This window comes from Typopeltis vanoorti, chromosome 22, assembly GCF_054136105.1.
Source record: "Typopeltis vanoorti isolate ZY-2024b chromosome 22, IOZ_Tvanoo_1.0, whole genome shotgun sequence".
Lineage (NCBI taxonomy): Eukaryota > Metazoa > Arthropoda > Arachnida > Uropygi > Thelyphonidae > Typopeltis > Typopeltis vanoorti.
This window is the reverse complement of record NC_143570.1, coordinates 67644877-67670647: the sequence shown is the minus strand read 5'-3', so window position 1 is coordinate 67670647 and position 25771 is coordinate 67644877. Positions and strand designations below refer to the sequence as shown.

The following is a 25771-nucleotide window of genomic DNA, read 5'->3' as shown; positions in this document are numbered from 1 at the left end:
CCTGGCTCCCACTGAAGAGACCTCAATAAAGGTCGAAACTAGTCTGGGTAGTGGCCCTTCCCTTAATGCATATCCACAATTAGACATATCCGCAAGGAGATGTGTTTTGCATTATAGGAGATACTGAGACAGGAGTGTTGGTAGCTTGCTCCACCTTTGCAACGAGTTGCCCTGGTGTTGTACCACCTTACCCCAGTCCTGAAGATACTTTCAGGCGCAAATTTGTTTGCTCACACTTGGATAAAGGATTCAACTAAATTTATTATTAGTCCTTAGTTCCTGTTAAGGTTATGTATACAGCAGGCAACTGTTGTGGCCTCCTTAAAAATTCGGGAGCAGAAGTCCTCCTCCATGTAAGGAACTGTGCTTCTATCCCACTCTATGGTAAGGTTCGTTCTTGAGAAATGAAACGCTAACCCCGATTTTTCTTCTCTGTTATTACTGACGTCACCTATATGTTCTTTTTGCCTAATTTCAAGGCTCCTTGAAGTTTTGCCGATGTAATTCAAGCTGCACGAGCATGGTATGTTATAAACTCCAGCATATTTGGAGAAAGGATGGCTATCTTTTGGAGATCTTAAGAATTGTCTAATCGTTTCTGTGGGTTTAAAGGCCACTCTTATTTTATGTGGTCTAAGGAGTCTAGTAATCTTATTGGAAACTGTTCCTAAGTATGAAATGATGGTAGAAATATATCGTACATCATCTTGTTGTCTTTGTCGGGGTTAAGAGAAAAATAGCTTGTGGAAGAGCCTTTGAGGAAATCCATTCATGGTAAGGTTGGTGGATATCAGGGATAGTTCTTCCTGGAGGTCTTGTTGATCTGTTGTAAGGAGAGAGGCACGGTTCTTCAACATGTGTACAATACTGAGTTTCTGAGAAATGTGGTGTGAGGAAATGAAATGTAAATAACGTCCTGTATTGGTAGGTTTGCAGTAAACTGAGAGGTTGATATCACCATTCAGAAGCTTCTTAATTAAAGTGTCCAGAAATGATAAGTGGTTATCTTTTTCAAGTTCTAGAGTGAATTTGATTGTGTGGTGTAGAGAGTTGATTTTCTTAAGAAAGTCGAACAGGTCCTTTTTTGTGTGGTTCCAAACGATAAAGATATTATCCACGTATCTCCACCATACTGTGGGTTTAAGGTCTGTTTGAGTTAAGATTTTACTTTCAAAATCCTCCATAAAGAGATCAGCACAAGATGGAGAGAGGGGGCTACCCATTGCAAGGCCAGTCAATTGCTGATATATGGTTTTATTCCATAAGAAAAAGTTTGATGTTAAGCAATGACGGAACAGAGAAGTAATGTCTTGTGGGAGCAAACTTCTAAAATGTTGATCACTTCCTCCACAGGGATGTTAGCGAATAGAGATGTAACATCCAGGCTGGTGAGTAAATCCATATTGGAGATAGAGATGTTGTTTAGTTTCTCATCGAAATGTTGCGAATTTCGTATATAAGTGTCCGAATTATGGATGTGAGGTTTGAGGAGGCCTGCCAGGTGTTTAGATAACAGATAAGTTGGCGAATTGATTCCATCCACAATTGGGCGTAATGGTATTCCATTTTTGTGTACCTTAGGAGTGCCATATAGTCTTGGTGTTAGTGGATGCATGGATTTCAATCTTCGTTTTAAGTCTATAGACCAGTTCTCCATATGACGTATTAAATCGTTGCTTTCATTGTGGTTCTTTAGTGTTGGGTCTGTGACTAGGACACGGTAGGTTGATGTATCCGACAATAAGCTGTTAATCTTATCTTTGTAATCACTGATGTTTAAAATCACTGTTGAATTTCCCTTATCTGCCTTCAATATGATAATGTCTTTCTTTTTCTTCAAACTGTACAATGTTCTTTTTTCCAGAGTAGTGATGTTTTTGTTAGGAGTTCTGGAAAATGAGAGGATGATACTACTTTTTAATCTAATATCATTAGCTATGGGTTCCGGTAACGACAAGACTGCCTTTTCTACATTACAAATGATATCCACTTTAGGGACATTATGAGGTGTTATCGCAACATTATGAGGTGTTATCGCAAAATTGAACCCCTTTTTAAGTATATGATCTCTGGTTTTGTTAATACATGATCCGATAAATTAAAAATAACTTTGTTGTCTGGTAGAGAAGGTTTTGACTTAAAACGTTTTGTATAAAGATCCTTAAATTTTTTTATTTGGTTTCGTTTGCTTGTTGTAAAGGCTTTATCATAGCTAGTAGTGACCATTCTATCCAAATGTGACCATATATCTTGATCTGAAGTACTAGAAATATCATCATAAATCTGATAACAGTCTAAATCTATTTGGCTTAAAAGAAATCTGGTATGCTGTATCCTTTCACGTAGAAGTGCCAAAGATGTTTTAAAATAAATATGTTTCGCTCATCTTGAATGGAATTGTTCTTTTAAAAATAGCAACTTTGGAATAATCTTGTTATCTCTACATATCTTCAAAAAAGTGAGGTTATTTAATAGTTTTGCTTTTTTACATTTAAGGAATTCAAAACAGCGTATCTTTCTTTTGGTTTTCCCATGGATTCTATTCATGTTAAAAAAACGTTTAATTTTCTTGACCAAAAAGCTCTGGAAAAACTATTATTGGGATTATATTGATCAAGTGTATATAATAAACAACTAAGTTATACCAACTAGTTTCACCAACTAAGTCTGTTGGCATCTTCAGGTGTTGATGTTTCTGTTGGCATCTTCAGCTGTATAACTGATGTAAGGAACTAAAAAGTAAAAAACTGTTACAAACTAAAATCAACCGATTCCAATTATATTAAACTAAGAACAGAGCACGTACAATACATTCATAGAGCGTGGATGATCTCATTTGTTGTTATTTAGGAACGTTCTATAGTTGGCACTATAATTCAGTTCTGGTGAGTTGAAGGATCTGATAAGGGTCTTCCAGATCACGGGCAAGATTATGAATGTATTGTACGTGCTCTGTTCTTTGTTTAATATAATTGGAATCGGTTGATTTTAGTTTGTAACAGTTTTTTACTTTTTAGTGCCTTACATCAGTTATGTACCCTGAAGATGCCAACAGACTTAGTTGGTGAAACTAGTTGGTATAACTTAGTTGTTTATTATATACACTTGATCAATATAATCCCAATAAAAATTTTTCCAGAGCTTTTTGGTCAAGAAAATTAAACGTTTTTTAACAAATTGTATTCTTATTGGCTTAAACCAAAAGACAGAAATGATGGTACAACATGACAGAATTTCATGCCAGCTGGGGCGTTGCCCAGTTAAACAATGGCATGTTTTCGCCAGGGAAACAGGACAAACAGCGAAAAGTCAGCTACTGGAACAAATCTGAAAACATGCCCCAACTCAACATTACCTGAGTTAAAGATCGGTACTATCAACATAAGAAGACTGAATGGCAAAGAAATGGAGCTCACTGAGGAATTAGATAAGTACCAGATCGACACACTAGGGGTGACTGAAACAAAAAAGACAAAAACTGGCGAGATCTTTCTGAGCAATAAATAAAAAATGTTATATTCAGGCAATGACAATCAAGGAAAAGAAGGAGTAGCCATAGTATTCAACACTAAATATGAGGCTAATCTTCTTGAATGGCAGGCAGTCTCAAGTAGAGTGATGTGGGCAAATATCAGAATGGGGAACTGGACAATGAGACTTATTTGTGTCTATTGTGCCACAGAAGGTTCTACTAAGGTAGAAGTGGAGGAATTTTTTGAGGCTTTAGAGAAAGCAACTGACACGATGAAAAAGGAAAAGTTGGTCCTTGTTGGGATCTAAATAGCAGAGTAGGAAATTATTGTCAGACATACTGTGTAAAAACTAGCTAAACAAAAGTCATGGGAAGACTTTGGTAGGAACATAGAAAATAAATATCAAGAAGGTGGTAGATATTCTGGAAGTTGTTGAAGAAGCTCGGAAATGGAGGAGAGAGTGCTGTAAAATGAGTTAAAGATGATAAAGGTGACATGAAAACAGGAGAAAAAGATATCCTTGAAGTATAGAGTAATTACTTCAAAAAAATGCAAAATGAAACAAGCAGTGATAGCACAGTGGCAAAAAATACTCAACAGGCATAGAGTCAGGAATATATATCCATACTTGAAGTTGAAAAAGTCATCAAAGGATTGAAATGTGGAAAGGCAACAGGAGTAGATGATATTCGACTAGAAAGGCTCAAGTATGGAGGTATAAAAGTCTTACAGTGGCTGCACTGCATAGTTCAGAAGGCTTGGACAGAGGGATGAATTCCCGATGATTGGAGTAGAGCTCTCATAGTACCCATATATAAAAAAGAAAATAAAACTGAATGCGAGAATTACAGATGTATTTCCCTACCGAGTGTTCCTGGTAAGATTTATGCAGGTATACTGATAAACGGTTGAGAAGAATTGTGGAAGAAAAGCTTGGTGAAGAACAAGCAGGATTCAAGCCAAATAGAGGCTGTCAGGATCAGATCTTCAATTTACGAGAAATAGTTGAGAAATCATGGGAACATAACAAAGTTCTATATTTAAGTTTTGTAAATCTGGAAAAGGCATATGACAAGGTACCAAGAGAGAAGCTATTCAATATGCTACAGTTATATGGTGTCAATGGGGCATTATATCAAGCAATACTTGGTCTTCATTTGAGTCGTAAGTCAGCAGTCAGAATTGAAGGAAATACAGGAAGATGGTTTAATGTTAAATCTGGTGTCAGACAAGGATGTATATTATCCCCTCTGTTATTCATTATCTATATGGATCATATTATGAAGGAAAGTGGTATTAAACATGATATCAAAATTGGAGATGTTAATCTCAGCTCTTTGCTTTTTGCGGATGATGTTATACTTCTTAATAAATCCGCTACAAGTCTGCAAGATTCCCTGACTAAATTGAATAACTGTTGTAATAGATATGGTATGATGGTCAGCAATAACAAAACAAAGACAATGAAAATAGCCAGATTCACTGAAAATGTCAAGTGCGTTGTGAATGGAGAACCTGCAGAACAAGTGAAACATTTCAGTTACTTAGGAATGATATTTAATGAAGATGGCAAATTAAATATGGAAATTGACAACAGAATCAACAAAGTTGGTATGGTAGGATGTCAGTTGAATAAATTCATATGGAATATGAGAGAAATCAGTCAGAACACTAAATTAGCTGTATACAAGAGAGTGTTCAAACCTGTTTTAACTTATGGATCTGAGAGCTGGGTCAGAAGTAAACCACCTGATCAAAGACTAGAGACAGTAGATATGAGAGTCCTGAGAAAGATTGGGGGGCATGAACAGATGGCATCAATGGCAATATCGTATTAAAAACGAGGATATTAGGAAAGAACTTGACATTGTCAGCATCCAGGAATGCATTAGCAGAGCTAATCTCAGTGGTATGGTCACTTAAACAGAATGGGCGAAGAAAGATTAGCAAAACAAGTGTTCTCTGCCAGGTTGGCAACAAAACGACCCAGAGGAAGACCAAGAATTAGGTGGATTGATACGGTAAAAAGTGCCTTAGATAATAGAAATATAAGATCTGGTAATGTTGGAGTCTTGACAAGTAACAGACTGATTTGGAGGAAAATTGTAGATAGGAAGTTAGTAATGATCTAAATTTTTCATGTAGTACTATCATATTCTGTATACCCCTTGATGGTACATGGCAGGAATTTGATGATGATATACATAAGTTATTTTGTTACTTGAAATTTAATTTTTTAAGTGGATGCTAAGCAGAGTAGATAAATTATATCAAATCCTTGTATGGAATTGTAATTTTTTGTTTTCCTCAGGCACTCATTCCTTTTCAATAAGAAAAAGAATTTAGCGTAAGAAACAAAGTAGTCATACCACAGTAGTGTTCATCAACAAAACAACTTCCAGGATGTGAAGAAATGACAGTTCTTACAAACCAGAGGGATGTATATTAAAATAATTTTTCTCCTCCAGTCACTAATGAGATGAATTATCAACAACTGCTTTGCTTTCTTAATTAAAGAAATTCCTGTACAAAATATTTTGAAAATATCACAATATCAATGCAATTAACAACCTATATATCTTGATGAACTGTTTTATTCCTTAATTAATTTTACACAAAGTTTCAATCTACATTATTCCATAACTTTCATTGTTCCCCTCTCTCTCTCTCTCTGTATATATATATATATATATATATATATATATATGTAATATCCAACCGTAATAAATTTTCTAGCACGCTTTCATCACTAGGATGCTGTGTGACATCATGCAAATTGCATTTTCACATTTAGTCATAAGTTATTACTGATTGCAGTAAAATGTGCTTTTGTATTGAGATAAATAATTTCTAATAACTTCACTAAAACATATTATCCACATTTCACTTCAGTATTTTCTTGGACTATGCATCTAAAAATCCAACACATGTTAAAGCAATTAAAACCTACTTTCAGTATCAGTCATGTATGCTCTAATTAATTAACATGAATCTTGGACATTTTCATATTCTCAATATTTCACAATACTATATACTATTTATTTATTTATTTGTAATCAATTAAAGCAATGTGTATTTCACTTGAAAATGTTCATGAAATAACGGTACCCTATAATAATGCTCCTTGAAGGTATAACACAGGAAATGGCAATGATAGCAATAATAGTAATGAAAAGCCTGAAATCTTTGCAAAAACAAATTTTATAAAGTGAGAAGAAAAGAAAGAAAGACATCATGAAAAACCATTTGTGATAGCACAAATAAAACAAAAGGAGGAGAACTGCTAATATTTGATACTGAATCCAAAAACAACACATTGTAATGAAAACAAGTTCTTTAATGAAAGCATTTGCTTCTTATAAAAATACTGTACACAACCACAAAAAATTCTTAATTTAAATAAAATGCTTACCCAAATGAGCCAAAATTTCTGAATCTTTAAAAAATTCCACATATTTGTTGTGTGCAAAGAAGTTCTTATAAACTCTGCGTCCACCAAACAACCATACATCACTATCATCAGTTATAGTGCCCTCTGTTAAATTCATGAGATCTAAATAGGCACACTGTGCTTCTGCTTCCATTGGACTTAAAATATATGGAATACCAAACAGCTTCAACAGTTCCTATATAAGAGATAAAAATTAAGTTTTATTAAGAATTAATTTAAACTTAAGCTAAGACCATTATAGTATTACGAGGCACATCGAGAAATAACATGCATTTCTGGCACTGCAAGTAGCATATATAACAGACATGCTGTCAATTCTCAGTCTGTGTTTATAAGTTTACCATTGTATTGTACAAGGGAGAGGGTTTCGAAAGTTGTAATAAGCACCTAGAATAAAAATGATACTAAAGCAACTGATATAACCCACAAGAAAGAACATATCTTAAAATCTTTTAATCTCCAATGTTTCATCAAATTGCAATAATTTGTTCTTTTTCTTTTAGAATATATAAGACATAAAATTAATTATTTTTTTGTTCTAGGTGTTTATCAGAACTTTTCAGATCCCTCCCCCCTTGTAAAATGAGTAAATAATCAAAATCCTCACAGTAGCAAGCAACAGTCAGTGATAAAATTTTGAGTGAGGGAATGGTGAGAAGATGGCATAGGATGTTCAGCGAAGGGAGGATGAATGTGCACACTCGAAGACCATGGAACGTTGGGACAACATACATTCTTTGAATATGCTTATAGAATATGCCACATTATTCTTGTAACGTCTGATATCTGTAATTTCACTGCCAATCTGCTCGATCAGGTGACATGAATGAGCACACATTTCATGCACACTTCTCATTCATTACTACACAAAATCATCATGGAATACTTAGAGTATTGCAAAAAGTGCCAAAATTTGCTTATTGATGATCACAAAACAAAAGTGCATGGTGGCAACATTAAATTTTATGAAGGTGACAAATTTTTGAACCATGCTGTGAAAGGATATGAAACTTGGATTTTTCACAAGATACCAGAGAGTAAAAGCAATCAATGCAATGGCAACATAGTAGATCTCCAAAAACACAAAAATTTCATTTGATGCTTCCCTCCAGGAAATCATGAATAGTGTGTTCTGGGAGAGATGTGATTTGCTCATTGATATTATGCCTCAAGGAACAATAATAAATGCAATATTTACTGTGAGACTAAAACAATTGCAGTAGCCTATTTGAAACAAAAAATGAGGCCACCTCGGTTCTGGAGTTGTTTTAATTCATGATAATGCATGACCTCACACTGCTGCTCAAACATATGAGCATCAACTGTTTGAACAATTCAAATGGAATGTCTTTCAATCCCACAGCCTGATTTTGCATCAAGTGATATTCAGCTTTTTCTCTACTTGAAGAGATTTTTAGCAGCCCAGCAATTCAACAGGGATGATGGCTTGAAAAAGGAAACGAGTGATTAGGTCAAAACACTAGCAACAGACTACTTTGATGAGGGAATGCAAAAACAAGTGCCCAGATATCACAAATATTTCAAAGTAGGGGCAAATATGTGGAGAAGTATCTGACAAGTATATGTAAATAATAATATTGAAAACATCATTTAATTGACAACCAATTAGAACTTAGTTTCTAGATGTGTCTCGTATATATATTTAAAAGGGTTCAGATACAAATATTACTAAAATGATAAAATATGAAATTGCAAAGTATTATATCAAATATATAATACAAAATAATGCTGGAGGATAATATATTTGTGTTTATGTTTATATTGGAATATGGTGTATAATCTTGGGCAAGTTATTCTATTCTGCAGAAAGAAACACCAAGTTTCTTCAAGCAAAACTTCACACCACAACATAAGTGACTTTCAGTTACCAACAGGAACATTATGATTTTAAAAGCAGATAAGAGAAATGTCAAGAACTAATACAGCATACTAATGGACATTAGATATTCTGTGGTGCAAAATGAAATGAATAAAAGTTTTGTATGGATTTTAGTTGTGACAGTGTGGAAAACACATTTGTATTTTGAAGTTTACTTTTCCAATATACTGCTTTGTGTGTTGTATTGTTTATTTCTATTGATTATGGTAGCCACTGTATCTCTGTTTACTGATACACTGTTTCCCACTAACATTTAAAGATTACATCAATTTGCACAGTATCATACCAAGTTTTGTTGCTCCTACTGCTCCTGTGGTATGTATGCTTTCCATCATTTAAAAAACTGTGGCAAGTAAGAGACAGAGGAGGCATGTTTGCATGAAATGAAGACACTGAGAAGAACTAGGTGATTACAGTATCAGTATATCTGATTTCAGGGATATTAGTAATGATAGTGGTGTGATGGAAATGAGCAGTGTGTGTGAGAGAGGGGGCAGGGTAGGAAGAAGAAGTCAAGTGTGAGGTGACGATGGATGTTTTGTGAGTAAAGATATCGAAAATGTGAAGGATGGTTTCAATAGTGTCAGTGAATCTAGAGTGAGGGTAGAATGTTTAGAGAGAGAGAGAGAGAGAAAGTAGAACGTACGAAAAATGAGTTGATTCATGTAAAGAGAGATTAGGAGATTTGAAAGGCTAACTGATGTAAGATGAACATGAGGAGGTGTAAGAGAAACTTATGGGAATGATAGGAGCAAGGAACAGAGTGATGGGAGGAAGGCAAACAATATGTAGGAGAACAAGAAGGGAAAGTATTGAAGGAGAGAGAGAGAGAGAGAGAGAGAGAGAGAGAGAGCATAAATGAAAAGGTGAGCAAAGAAAATAATGGATCTGTAAGGGGGAGTAATACATGGAGATGTAATGATTCTTGGTGTGCAGAATAGAATGTTAGAGGAATGCTTGCCTGGAAGAACAAGAATGTGATAATGGCAATAAAGTGAGGTGAGAATATGGATTACATGATAGTGATAGTACAAATGATTTCAGAGGGAGTGTGAATCAAATGGTCAGAGATTTGAGGTTAATATTAGAATTGAGCAACAAAAAAGTGTGTGAAGGAAGATAGTGAGCATATTGTCCAGATATGATAATGCAGAAATGAGAAGGAGAGTGGCAATAATGAACAACTTGAGAGCAGGAAGGTGTTGCAAGAGAGGTCTGGAACATGGGATGTAACTGAACATGTAATGAATAGGCATCTGGAGAGATTGTTGTTCTCTGGGCAAGTAAGAGTTGCCCAGAGAAACAACGCAAACAGGAATGGTCTCTATAGTTTTTAATGGAACTATTTTACAGAACCAACATATAGGTCAATAAATAAATATTTCAAAATATTATGTAATTTAAATAATTTTAAGCTCTTTCCTTCACTCTCAAAAATGTCCCAGTTTGAATGATAAATTATATGGTCACCCTATATATGGGATATGTGAGTGCAAGATTTAAGGTGACCAGAGGTGTATCACAGGGATCAGTTCTTGGGATCCACTGTTACTCAATCTTTACATTAATGGCGCTGGGAAGGATTTGACAGGTGACATCCAACTGTTCACTGAAGATACAAAGATAGGTAGGGTAATTAAGAATAGGGCTAATATGTAGAACTTGTGGAATGATTTGAATAAGCTGAAACTGTGGGCATGTAAAAAAATGGTTGTCAGTTCAATGTTAGTATATATAAAGCCATACACTTTGATGTAATGAGATATCCAATGTTATACAGTAAACCCTTGCTGAAAGCAGGGGTTACGTCATTAATACATTGCGCGCATGGCAAAATCGTGTTCCGCAAAGTTAACTTTCTATGGAAAAAAATGTGTTAGGTATAGTTCAAATTAAGAAAGTATGTATGTATAATTTAAAATAACCTAAATATTGTTGCATTTAAAATGGAAAAATGAAACAAATGTTAACTAAAGGATTTTTATTACTGCTTAATAAGTAGGTACATGATACAATTATTTTTTTAAAAAGCTAGTGATTTTTGCTTGGGACAATGACTGACACAACTCTTTAAAAGTTTCGCAGTAAGGAGCGCAGAGTTTTTCAATGCCTTTCATAAAGTGTCCTCTTCTTTCTTCATTTGGGTCAATCTCCATTGCAAAATCAGACAGTTCCTGTGCCTTTTTTAACAATTCATTTAACTTCTTGTAAGTTAAAGGCACTTTATCTTCTTCACTATCGCTGCTTTCACTGTCTGCTGGTGTTACAAGATCATCCAATTCTTCATTCGTCATTTCTCGATTAATTCTTTGACTTCTCCTTCTTCCATATCTGAAAATCCTTCACCGCCAATTGCTTTTGCAATTTATACGATTTCTTTGGCTTCATTTTCAATCAATGGAAATCCTTTAAAATTGTTGATAACTTCTGGCCAGAGCTGATGCCAGCAAGCATTCAATGTTGATGAATTCACTTGTTCCCATGCGAGTTTAATCATTTCTATGCAGTGGCTTATGTTGAATCGCTTCCAAAATGCCATTAGCGTGTCGTGCTTTCCTTCGTCTAGTGCTTTATTTGCAGAGGTGTAAACATGCCTGACATAATAGGCTTTGAATATTTTTATGATCCCTTGATCCATTGGTTGGATTAAGGAAGTGGTGTTAGGTGGGAGGAATAAAACCTCCACATTTGGATGCAATGTTGTGAGGGCTTCAGCATCGTGTCCTGGAGCATTATCGAGAATTAGGAGAACCTTAAAGCACAGGTTTTGTTGTTCTAAGTAATGTTTGATTTCTTTAACGAATGAATTTTCAAACCAGTTATTAAAGAGGGCTTTTGTTACCCAAGCTTTTCTATTCCACTTCCACACAACAGGCAATTGCTCAAAATTTTTTCCCTGCAATGCACGAGCCGTTTTAGATTGAAAAATGAGCAGAGGCTTGCACTTGAAGTTGCCTGATGCATTTCCACAAAAAAGCAAATGAGTCTATCCTTAAAAGCTTTAAAACCCAGGACAACCTTTTGTGTCTTTGTGATGTAGGTTCGTTGTCCCATTCGCTTATAAAATAGGCCCGTCTCATCCACATTGAAAACTTGTCGCGGAATGTAGCCCCTCTCTTTAATGAATTTCAAAAATTCGGATTTGAATTTCTCTGCTGCTTCTTTATCTGCAGAGCCAGCTTCTCCCTGAAGCTTTACATTGTGCAAATTAAAACGATGCTTAAAGTTTACAAGCCAACCTTTGCTTGCTTGAAAGTCAATTTTCTCTGACGATTGGCCATCTTTATTTAAAACAAAAGAAAACAAATCTAAAGCTTTGTTTCGAATACCAACACCATCCACAACTGAGCCTTTTTCATTTATTTGATTGTCAATCCAAGCTATTAATATTTTTTCCATCTTTTCCAATTGCGGAATTCTTCTTAAAACTTGAGCAACCTTTGCCGAAGTATCGCCTGAAGCTTTGACACTAAAACGAATGTTTTCTTCATTCTCCCATATTGTTCTTATGCCTGATTCGTTTATAGCTAGTTCTCTTGCAAGCAATGAAATGCATGTACCATTTTTCAACTTATCTAAAATTTCAATTTTCTGAGATAATGTCAAAACTTTGCGTCTTTTTGCTGCTTTATCATTTTCATTCTTCCTCTTAGATGTCCTATTGTATTTTTGAAATTAAAAGAAATACAAATACAAAAGGAGAAGAGGATAAACACTGATAAATATGTGATTACAGCTCTGCTAACATGAGTGAAATGATTGCAACTCGGCCTGGGTCACTCAGCTAGCGAGCAGTGCCAAGCAGGGTTGCTGGCCAATGCTCTGCAGCGTATCACGTATGAATGAAATTCTAGCATTGGACAAATTAAATGGAAAAACAATTAAGATAACGTGTATGTGCAAAATCGCATTCTACAAATCTGTGCTCGGCAAGGGTTTACTGCATTGTGGGATTATGCTAGAAGAGACTGATCAGGCAAGGAATTTGGGAGTTTAAGTAGATGGGAAGTTGAAGTTCGAGGGTCATATAGCAAAGATTGCAAATACAACTCAGAGGATAATTGCAATGCCGAAATAAACTTTAACATGTAATGATAAGGAAGTCATTTTGACTCTTCACAAGGCCTTAATATGACCTCATTTGGTCTTGTGCACAGGTCTGGTCTCCTGGTTTGCATGTGATGCTGATACAGTGGGGAGAGAGAGAGTGCAAAGAAAAGTGTTAAAGATGATATTAGGATTATGAAACCCAGATAATAAAGACTGATTAAGAATTTGTGGATTACAGGCACTATCAAAAGAGGGGTGATATGACTGAGATGTACAAACTTCTGAAATGGTCACACACGATGATGAAATCTTTCATTTTACGGAGAGTGGGAAGAGGGCATCTATTAACTTGAAAATGAATGCAGTGAAGAAGGTGTGAAGGCTAGATTTTTATCTCATAGAGTGAGATGTGATTAGAATGGACTGTCTTTGGAGGTTGTCTTGGAAGTTTTTCCACTTGGCTATACTATAAATTACCGATAGCAAGAAATTATATACTTGGTTTAATCCTTCATCCAAGTGTAAGCAAACAAAGTTTGTGGCTGAAGTATTTTCAGGACTGGGGCAACTCGTATATAGAAGCTAATGACTTCACATCACTTACACAGCACATATCCTTGCAGACATGTATAATGCTATGCATTATGGGAAGGGTCACTACCCAGACCAGTTCAACCTTTATTGAAGTCTCATCAGTGGGAACAAGACCTAGAGGTGATACTAAAGTTGAAGTAATGCAGAAGTAATCCAGAGTATTTTAATAATAAGGTGTGACACCTTTTGACTACTCGTATATGAAAATATGACTTCCGCATTATTTCAACCTTAATATCACCTCCGGGTGTGGCTCCCACTGATGAGACCTCAATAAACCAGACCAGTTTCGACCTAAAGGTCAAAACTGGTCTGGGTAGTGATCCTTCCCATAATGCATAGCATTATACATGTGCACAAGGATATGTGCTTTGCATTATGAGATACTTTATGAGATACTCGTGTATATATATATATATATATATATATATATATATATATAATATACGAGTTGCTTCAGTCCTAAAAATACTTCAGCCACACTTTGTTTGCTTACACTTGGATAAAGGATTAAACAAAGTATATAATTTCTTGGTATCTTTAATTTGGAGGTTGTGATTGCAGGTATTGTGAATGATTTCAAGCACAATGTGCTGGTGCAGGTGATATGTGATCATCCTCTATGAATCTCTGATTCCCTGGTGGTCTCTCTCTTAATAATAATCAACATATAAGAATTCTGATATTGTCTTAAGTTACTCATCTCTGGATGCTCTCTAGTTTACACATCCCGATGTACACTAGGTGACCAAATTTGTGCAAAAAGGGTGGTGTTAATATGTGATAAATGTTTAATTCTGGTTTTCTGTCTTATAAACTCTTATTTATATATCCATGAAATGGCAAAGTCTACATACTTCTATGTGTGTGTGTACTTTTTTTTTTAATGTGGCTTCTACCCAAAAAACTTTATTTGCAAATCTATTGTATATTAACATTTGCACTGTAGGTGGGCTAGATTTTTTTTTCACTAATTTTATCAATTTTCTATATATATATATTTTTGTATTTATTTTTTTACATAGTCTGAAAATCCTACTCTAGAAATCAAAAATGGAACTTTTTGAAGCCAATTCAGGCCTCCAAAATGTGTGATGATCTCATAATCAACAGCCATGCCCATAGCAGAATTCATGCTTGGAGCATGCTAGTTGGAGAGCAAATGTACTAATCACTCAGCCAATCAAGCCGTAATATACTATCATTAATTTTAAAATCAATAATATAAACACAATATAACTATAATACTCAATTAATTTGGTATCTTACCTGAATTTCTGGATACATTTGATGATTCAGAGTTGCTACTTGTCTTTCAAGCTTGGCAGAATCAGCTTGGAGAGAGACATTTTCAGAGTCCAACTCTTCAGTCATTTTCTTATCATCATAATGGCACTTTAAGATTTATAAAACAAAAAGATCAGAAAAAAGTCTCATTGATAATTTTTAAATAAATTGATAAATGTGTTTTCTTTTTATCCTTTTTTAAAACAGTTCATAAAAGTGAAAATTTCTTTTCTTGTACCTTTCTAAAGTGGGACCTCCTTCCACCACCAAAGTGGAGGCTGTTAATGCTTAATTTTCATTAAGAGTTCTCACTCTGCACAAAATAAACGTTTAATTTACAGGCATACAATTTAAAAGGATATAAGAAAGTTCAACTCAGATAGGATTTTGTTACTAGCTACTTCACAGGACTTCTGAATTCGATGAGCTCTTACTTTTCTACCTTCTTAGTCAAACCTAACTTGCACTACAGTGTCAGAGGTATTTCTTCAAATTATCAGGAAGATAATTTGAAGAAATTATTACATACCTAATAGTCATTCAGACTATTAGGTATGTAAAGAACCAAGGGCTTTAACATAACATGCAAAACTTAATTTTCATGGTGTGTCCAATTATCAGGTATCTATCGGATGCTAAACGAATTTGTAAGAATTAACAATTTGGATTAGAGTATGCATGCACTAGAGCCTCTAAAGCCCTTTGGTTACAAAGACCCGGGTTTAATTCCCATCAGTGACGTGAGGAACATTTATCTGGTCTCTTTCGACTAGAGGTGAGTTAGCCGGTCTCATACAGAGGTAGGGTATTTTTTACCCAGAAACTTGGGTGTTTCATCTCCCAGAACAGCCAAATCGTCCCCATAAACACACATCAATTAGTCATCAAATATGTCCTAGCCATATGCTGGTCCCGAGCCTGGATAAAATTAGGGGGTTGGGGGAAATCAATCAATCGTAAAATCTCACCAGGAATGCTTTGTAGGCAATGCCTACAAAATCACCTATAGTCGGAAACAACTGAAAGAGAAAAACTAGCAGCAGCATGCATGCATGCACTACAGAAAACACCGTTATAACAAAATGATGCACTATAACGAATTATGAAAAAGTTCCACAGAACCAATGCTATTTTAAGCTCAATATTACAAATGGTAAAAACTCAAACCCTCATGATAGCAAAATGAATTTTGTAGCAAATGATGTCACAATCAGTAGACAATGGAAATCATACATTGACAACAGAACACAAAGGAAGAACTCAGTGAAATAAAAGAAAGGAAATAAACAGGAAATAAAATAAAATAAACGGCAGGAAACCATATATTGAAAATATGCAAAGTACTGACAGGAACCATATATAAAGCACACAAAAATTACAACATGAAAATGTACGAGGTGCCATAAAAAAAACAGACTAGTTACAACTCACTCAATTTAAATTTGAACTCAAACCCCTTCAAAGTAGTCCCGTTCCAAGTTCATGCAGTGATCCCACTGCTTTTGCCATGCTTCAAATGCTTCCCATAAGTCTTTTTGTTGAAGCACATCAAGCACCGCTTGCAGTTCATCTTGGATCTTCTTAAAGGTGTTGAACTGCCACCCCTTCAGCTTCAATTTCATTTTTGAAAACAAAAAGAAGTCACAAAGGGCTAAATCTGGTGAGAAAATAGGATGTGGGATGACTATCATGCTGTTGGCCACCAAACATTATTGCATTTTTATGGTGCTGTGTTAGGGAGTGTTGTCATGGCAGAGGAGCCAGTTGCAGCTGCGGTATAGTTCTGGTCTTTTGCAATGAACTCTTCTTTCAACCACCTTAAAATGTTGCAGAAGTATTCTGCATTAATCATCTGACTGGGTGTGACAAATTCTTGGTGCAAAATCCCCCCTTAATGTTTAAAAAAAAAAAAACGCTCTTTGTTGCCCTCCTGACTTGCCTTCTTCGGTTTCGGGGAATGTCGATTCTTCCAATGTGATGGTTGCTGTTTTGTCAATGGGTCATGGCTGTAAACACAAGTCTTGTCCCCTGTGATGATCCTTGAAATAAAGGTTGGGTCACAATTAGCCTTTTGATGATGATCTTGACAGACATTGACACAGTGATCCTTCTGGTCAGAAGTCAAGACACAGGGAATGAACTTGGCAGTGACGCGATGCACATTCAAATCTCTTGTGACGATCATTTGAGCAGCTCCATATGAAATCTCAACTACGTCAGCAACATCCTGGATGGTGATGGATGGTGATGTGTCAATCTGCACGGATGATCTGTTGAAGTTTTTCCACATTTTCATGAGTTGTGCTGGTGGATGGTCATCCCGGATTCTCATTGTCCTCCAAGGGCAGAAACCCTTCTTAAAACATGAGCACCACTCAAAACACTGAGTTCAGCTCATGGCTTAGTTTTCATATGCCTTATGAAGTAATCAAGTTTCTCTGTGGCAGATATCCCTAGTTTTATGCAAAATTCACATTTGCCCTTTGTTCTAATTTCACATTCATGGCGAAATCGCAGAACAGCAAACAAGTAGTAAGAATAATGAGCATTACAAGTTAAAGTGCACACACAGCTCAATAACACATGACAGGTTGACTCAAAGTGTATGCTACTGACACATGGTGGCATGAGATTGTAACTCGATCTATAGCCGAGTATCTCATAGAGTCCAGTTTTTTTTTTTTTTTTTTTTTTTTTGACAGCACCTCATACAAATGCACAATTAGGTGTGGCATAAGAAAGAAGTAGAAGAATATGAAATAATAAAAATGAAAATCCAGAATTAAATTTATTTTACAGTAGTTTATTAAATTAATGTCATTTACCCCAAATCTTCATAATGAACCAATTATGGGCAAGAATATACCATTAAAATATAAAATTACATCAAAAACTAGAATTTTAAATCAGAAATATGCACTCTTTTACCTTATGGATAAAGAATCTTTCAAACACAAACTGTGGCGATTCTGTACATCGCTGGAAGTCTATCCAATTAGAAGTTGACATTTACAGGAGCTATGTCAATCACTTATCTCTTTCCCTCAGGCTGACTAATGCAAACTAGTTTTCATCACTCTATGTAATTGAAAATGATCATTTGTAAAGTTAACTGCTGTAAAGTTAAGTTTTCAGACCATTTTTGATTTCAATGGTACACTGCACATATGGGTTCATTATGAAGGTTTCAGGTAAGTGACCAACTAATGTAACATTCTGAAATTTAAATGCTATTTCTGGATTTTTCATTTATATAATTTCTTACTCAACTAGTTCTTATGCCTCCCATTATTGTTTGTATTTGTACTTTTTCATGTTACCATTTTATGGAATTATGTATGATTCCTGCCAATCTTTTGTTCTGTTATTAACATACAATTTTTTGCAATTTCCTGTGTTCTGTATGTAGTGATTTCTTTCTCAATTTTTAATTTCCTTTGTTCTGTTTCCTACATCTGTTTCATAGCATGTGTGTGGTAGGCTGGGAAGAGGTCAGCATTTTTTCCCTTAAATTCACTACAGCGAATGCCGGGCTGTAAAACTTATCTCTCTGGTCCCTAGAGACCAGACACAAGTCTGTTATAGCATCATTATTTCCTGATATATATTTTCAAGGAATGTATTGCTATGCTGATAGAAATATTATTATTATTATTACACACTCCATGGAGTCGACAGACTCAATTCAACTGACAACATATTTATGATACAGAATCTTAAAAACCTTAACACTCCTTGCATTAACAACATATTCTGAAAATGTGTTCCATTCATACAATTCTCCATGTAAAAAAATCTACTCCTCACCCTGCTTTACCACACTTTTACATAATTTCCAGGAATGACCTCTAGTTCTTCCCCTCTCACCTTCTCCTCTTTTTATAATCCCCTCTGCATTAATCTGATAAAATCCTCTCACTAACTTAAATGTCTCTATCATATCACCTCTCTTCCTCCTATCCACCAAACTCTGCAATCCACATTTCTTCAACCTCTCACCATAGCCAGCATTCCAAACTCCTGATATTGTCTTAGTCACTCATGTCTAGACCCTTTTCAATGTCTCCACATCCCATTGAAAACCAGGTGACCAGATCTGAGCACAATAGTCCAAGTGTAGTCTGACCAGTGCCTTATACAGTGGCACAACCACTTCCTTATCCTTACATGTTAGTGTACTTCTTATCATAGCAGCACTACGATGTGCAGCCTTTGCAACACTAGCAATATGCCCTCTAAACTTCAGTCTACTATCAACCATCACTCCCAAATCTCTAATCTCATCCACTTCCTGCAGTACGGCACCATCAATATAGTACATAGCCTTATATTTCTGCACTCCAAAATGCAACACCTTGCACTTATTGTATTAAAACTAAAATCCCACTCTTTTGTCCAAGTAAAAAATCTATTCAAATCTTCCAAAAGGGATTCAGCATCAGAAGTGCTACTTATAATTCTTCCCAACTTTGCATCATCAGCAAATAATTGAAGATCCCCAGTCAGTCCACATGATATATCGTTTCCAAACAAGTTAAACAGCAGGGGCCCAAGAATAGAACCCTGGAGCATGCCACTGGTAACCCTTCTTTTTTGAGACATTGCTCCAGCATACAGCTTGCTGGTATCATTCAGAGAGCCAATCTCTGATCCATCTAACCAATATACTATCTATTCCCATCCTCTGCAGCTTGTACACCAAGTGGTAATCTATTAAACGCTTTTGCAAAGTCTAAGAATATCACTGTATATGATTCTCCCATATCCAACACACTCATCACCTTATCATAAAATGCAAGTAAATTACTGAAACAGGACTTACCCTTTACAAATCCACAGTGACTTTCATAAAGAATGCCATGTCCATCAACCCAATTCTGTATTCTATTTCTTACCGATCTCTCCAACATCTTGACCACAACTGCAGTTATACAGACTGGCCTATAGTTGGAGACTTCTGTCTTTGAACCATGCTTGTGGAGTGGTACTATTTTGTCTTCTTTCAACTCCTTAGGCACCTTAGCCACTGCAAGACTTTCATTAAATAACCAGGTCAAGGGCATAGCCAACTGTGGTGATATGTCATCCATTCCCACAGCCATATTCATATTTAACCCAACCAACATCTGATATACCTCTGTTTCTTTCACTTCCAATTCTCCTAATATTTACCTCTGTTTTATATATTGCACGGATCATTTACACCAGTATAACATATGCTGATAAAGTGATCGTTCAATAATTCCACTATATCCTTTGCACCTGTTAGTCTGCTGCCATGACTATCCACCAATGTTAATCTGTCATAATTATTTCTTCCTCTTGCTTGCCATGTAACGGAAAAAACGGAAAAATTCCCTTGAGTTAACCTTGGCCTGACCAGCCAATCTCCTCTCATACTGCACCTTTTCTTTCCTTACCATGCACGTCACCTTTCTAGCCTGCACTTTATACTCTTCATGGATCTGATCATCAATACTGTCTTGTACCTCCTGCATAACATTTTCTTTTCCAGCACAGCTTGCTTGATTTCACTGTTCATCCATTTCGCTCCTACTATATTTACTCGCTTAACCCTTGGTATGCAGTCATACATTGCTTTTATCAGATACTTATGACTTTCCATGTATTGCATCCATTTTTGGCAGTGACCTTTTCGTGTTTCATCACTTCCCAAATGAGTACCTCATGATCACTCTCAAAACAGGCAGCAGTGTCAACACTTCATTAACAATTACATCTTGAGAAGTTATTACCAAATCTAAAACATTAAAGCCTCTAGTTTCTTCAATCACATGCTGCTAAAGATACTTATCTCAGAAATTCCACAAACTCGTTCTCCTTGCTCCCATACACTATCTCCCCCCCCCCCTTCCAGTCTATATTCTTGTAATGTAATTAAAGTTTCCCATCAGTATCGCCTTCTTTTTTTATGCCCAACTAATTTGCCTCAGCATTTCATTGCACAATCAGTATTCCCTGCATTCCCTGGCCTATAACAATATCTTATCAGATATACTAACCTGTTTATTTCAATTTTGCATCACACAGATTCAAAATCTGTGCATGCACTATCAACTTCCACACTTTGCGAACACAATTCCTCTGCAATCATTAACAGTACTCTCCTCCTCTTTTCACATCTCTATCTTTCCAGAAAATTATATATCTTTCTAATTCTATTCCTGACACCACATCCTCCTCACCCAACTTTGCACTTGTCAGATGTCATCTCCTTCGAAGAGGTTGACAACCATGAGCTTCCACCATGTATGGTTTTGTGCTTCTCTTTTGCATTCTTCATAGTACAAAAAGGTCCAGTCCTTAATATTTCCCATCCAATTTGTTCTTTGTTCCTCTTCTTCTTTTCCCTTGTATCATTCCTTCTAGAAGTGTTTTTTGTAGGAATTCATGCCTTAGTATGTGACCAAGGTAGGTAGTTTTCCTTTTCTTAATGGTGGTCACTTATTCCAGTTATTTTTGGGCATACCATCTCTATCAATGCAACAAACTCAGCACTCATTTCAAATACTCTTTACATTTGTGTAAGGAGTATTTGAAACTGTGTTTTTGAAATTTGAGTATTTGAAATCTGTGTGTTTGGGGCCATTCTACCAGCAAAAACATTCTCTATTCTAGCTGCTATACTACACCTCTCTCTTCAGTTTGACCACTCCCATTTCCCTGATCCTGACTTTGATTTCCATTCCTACCTGTCTCATCCTCACCTTTATGCATTCCATCATCTTGTGCTGCTGCAACCACATCTTCAATCTCATATCCATCTTCCTCCTGCTGTACAATCTGTTGATTTGTGCTCTCCTGTTTCACAGGTAGACTCTGATCATTTGCTACCTTAACTTCTTGACTCTGTGCCTTCACAGAAAACAATAGCCTTTCTAAATATCCAGCACTAAACCCATTCAAATGTAACCCATCAGCTTTATACCATTCCAAATTCCTTTCAAATTCACTCCACAGATTTACAAATTGAACCCCCTTTGCCTCACACAACTCAACCATCTTACTAGTCATTATCTCCGCTCTCCTTCTCAATTCTGTTATATCTAGGCAACTTTCCCAACAACACTATTCTTCTTTACCTGTTGCAACAACTTCCTCAAGTTTCTATCAACATTCTTTTTCTCACCAACCAAGTCATTTGTGCCCATGCTACCACTAATTTTGATGACAGGTATTATTTCTTTTCCTGCAACGCATTAGTTATTTGATTCATTGTTCCACCAGGAAAGCATATTTAGTGCACTTTATTAGTAATCACAACTCTAATGATTGAGTACCCGTACACTGATATACGACTATCCTTTGACTCTTTCTATATATTACCTTCCTCCTTCTCATTATCATCAGCCAATCTCCCCTTTAGTTGTTTAATACCTTCTTCCAGATGTTTCATTTCATTTTTTATTTTCACTAACTCCTGCCAAAGCTCATCTGCTACAGTCCCGACGTTTGCTCCCATTTCTAATTGCTCTAATCTATCCAGACACTTTTCACATACGTTAACACTTTCCTTCTCATTTACCCACAGTCCAGAAATCTTTCCCATTTTTCAGTGCATACATATAGAAGTTTTCACAATGTATCCGTTGCGAAAAATCCAAGGCAGAGCCAGACTTTTGTACAGAAGCCTTCTGTGCTATTGACGTACCTTTCTTTATGGATGCCATCTTCAGTTTATCGTTTAGAAGAAAATATCAATTTTCTAAACTGCTAAACAAATTCACTTGAAAGATCTCCAACACGATTTCCAATGCCAGCAAAGACCAGCCACACTCATTATGTTCTTGATGTATGATATGTTTCTGTAACTAATGCCATCTTGTTCACTCCATTAATTTTCCAAACCTATAGTCTCCAGTTTTCAACATGATAGTCTAATTTAAGTTAAGGGATATTATATCCCATATTGTTTCTTAGCCGAATAAGAAACTCAAGGAGTTTCATGCCAAATATAGAAACTATATAAAGTTCGGCGATTCCAAGCATAAGCAAATACCTGGATAGTGCCACACCTGATCCATTAGGTAGCGCAAGCTGAGGCAACTCATAGAAAGGGTGGAGCAAGCTACGATCACTATTCTTGGTATTTACCCATAATGTGAACTTAGCTCCTAGGAGCTGTATTATTATTCAACATTATGAGAGAAGGTCACTACCCAGACCGGTTTCAACCTTTTTTGAGGTCTCATCAGTGAGTAGGTAGACCTAGTTAATACCAAATTTGTAGCGAACAGAACTTATCCCTTTTATGAGAATTGCCAAGAAGGTGTCCTAATAAATTACTAATTATATGAAGAGCCGAAGGCTTCAATTCTGCAACATGAACTTATTTAAGTTAAGGGATATTATATCCCATATTGTTTCTTAGCCGAATATAGAAACTATATAAAGTTCGGCGATTCCAAGCGTAAGCAAATACCTGGATAGTGCTGCACTTGATCCATTAGGTAGTGCAAGCTGAGACAACTCATAGAAAGGGTGGAGCAAGCTCCGATCACTATTCTTGGTATTTACCCATAATGTGAACTTAGTTCCTAGGAGCTGTATTATTGTTAAACATTATGAGAGAAGGTCACTACCCTGACTGGTTTCAACCTTTTTTGAAGTCTCATCAGTGAGTAGGTAGACCTAGTTAATAATGTAAGTTCTGTTCGCTACAAACCTGGTATTAACTAGATCTACCTACTCACTGATGAGACCTCAAAAAAGGTCGAAACCGGTCTGGGTAGTGACCTTCTCTCATAATGTTGAACAATAATACAGCTCCTAGGAGCTAAGTTCACATTATGGCTCATCTGCTACAGTCCCGATGTTTGGGTAAATACCAAGATTAGTGATCAGAGCTTGCTCCGCCCTTTCTATGAGTTGCCTCAGCTTGCACTACCTAATGGATTAGGTGCGGCACTATCCAAGTATTTGCTTACACTTGGAATCGCCGAACTTTATATAGTTTCTATATTCGGCATGGAACTCTTTGAGTTTCTTATTTGGCTAAGAAACAATATGGGATATAATATCCCTTAACTTAAATAAGTTCATGTCGCTGAATTGAAGCCTTTGGCTCTTCATATAATTAGTAATGATAATCTAATTTATTTTGACTTTTAGATCCATGTGTTAAAATTGATTTGAACACTTTTGTATGAATTTGAACTCCAATAATGACTAATGTCTCTCTTATTATTATTATCCAGGCCTCCATAGAGTCAAAATACTCATCGTGGAAGGTCATTTTTAGGAAATACAAAGTCTATCATACCACTTCTTGAACCCATTATCCGTCCTTATTCCATATAAATTTTATTAACTGGCTTACCGCTTATCATTATCATAATCAAATTCATGAGATGTACCCTTACAGGGTATGTTATGAAAATGTTACATCATTAGTACCGTCCTATAAACAGTTATTTTTCTCCAAATTAATCTATTATCTGTCAAGACTTCAATATTATCAGATTTTATAGAGTGATGAGTTTAGTTGCAATTCTTTGGGATTGCTCAATGAGATATGGAGTGATCTACAAGATCACTCAGAGTTTTTGGAGAGGTATCCCCCACGCTTTAACATATCTCAAATAAAGGTCAAAACCAGTTTGCATAGTAGCCCATCCCATAATGCATAGCATTATACACATTTGTAAAGATGTGTGCTTTGCATTATGGGATACTAAGGCAATTGATGTGAGGTCATTAGTCTCTACATACAAGTAGCCCAGTCGTTAAGATACTTCATGCACAAACATTGTTTGCATATGCTTGGATCAAGGATTAAACCAAGAATATAATTTTTTGGCATCTTTAATTTATATGTAAAGTCTAATATTTGTTATGTAGCTGAGCAGGTAAGATAATGGTTTTAAATACTATGGTTTACGAAGAAAAGGAAAGTGGCCCAATTTCCCAGCATTCTAATGTTTCAAGAGTCTAGTGTCAGATACTGAATGGAGAACTTCTTGACAAGTTATTCATTCAGGATCTAACATGTAAGCTTTACAAAATGACAAAGAAATTTGCATAATACCTGCTTACCAGTAGAAGATGAGAAACACCTAAATTATTGTATGTGAAAGTTTATATCAGAATGTGTAATATATTGGAATTTATTTATTGTAAAACGGAAAGCTAAAAATCAAGAATAATGTCAGATTAGCATTTCATGTAAAGGGATAATGGCTTAATTTATGTATTACTAAGCTATCATAAAATTGTAAGTCGCCAGGTAAGAAATGACTAATAGGTTCAACGGTTACGTCTAAGCTGCAAATACCTGTCATAACGCCGAAGGCTGTAGCTTACGGGGAAGGCTGACATAAGCGCTTTTCCTCGAAAACAACACCTAATAGCAAGGAGGGAAAGCAAGGGGATCAACCTAAGGGCAATGCAAGCTATGGATCGTGTGAAAAACAATACAGAAAAGAGGGCACTGAGAAAAAGTATTTAAGGCAATACGTGCCAAGCTCATGGCTTTTTTCCTGTTTTCTTCGGAGATTTTGGAGATCGAGGACTCTCGACGAGTGATCGGAGATAGGACAAGCCGAGGGTGCTATGTCGACGACATAGCACCCTCGGCTTGTTCCCTTTTATTACATGAGGAATATAGGGATTTGGCTAGGAAGGTGACTAATAACTAATATTTAAGGAATTGACAGCGTATACTGGAAATATAGATTAAATAAACTTTAATATACACTTTCCGATATTTCGGCGAACGTTACGTTGCCATCTTCTTGGGAACTTACTAAAAAGACACGTGCACACAAGTACTAATACAACAAATGAGACTGAGGCTAGGACGCTAGCGTTTTCCTAAAGTCCTGATGGTGCCCCCTGGCGGGCTATATTGATAGTTCTTGGCCTTTGGGCTGAAGATAAAAGTTTCCCAAATTTGGGGCAGTTTCATGCATCCAAATTTGTTGAGGTTTGGCATGTTCCTAAGGGCCGAGGCTGATTCCATGAATAGTCTTTCATACTTGAACTTGCTGCGGTGTA

At 36.0% G+C, this 25771-nt stretch overlaps 1 protein-coding gene across 1 annotated transcript in view; it reads right to left on the bottom strand.

Annotated features, from left to right (window-relative positions):
• mus201 (rad2 superfamily protein mus201) overlaps positions 1 to 25771 on the bottom strand; it is a 296493-nt gene that overhangs the window by 57148 nt on the left and 213574 nt on the right. Inside the window, exons 7-8 of the mRNA XM_090412474.1 lie at positions 14738 to 14863; positions 6886 to 7099 (exon numbers count right to left, since the gene is read on the bottom strand). Coding sequence (XP_090268600.1) covers positions 6886 to 7099; positions 14738 to 14863 — 340 coding nt within the window. The remainder of the gene's footprint in view (positions 1 to 6885; positions 7100 to 14737; positions 14864 to 25771) is intronic.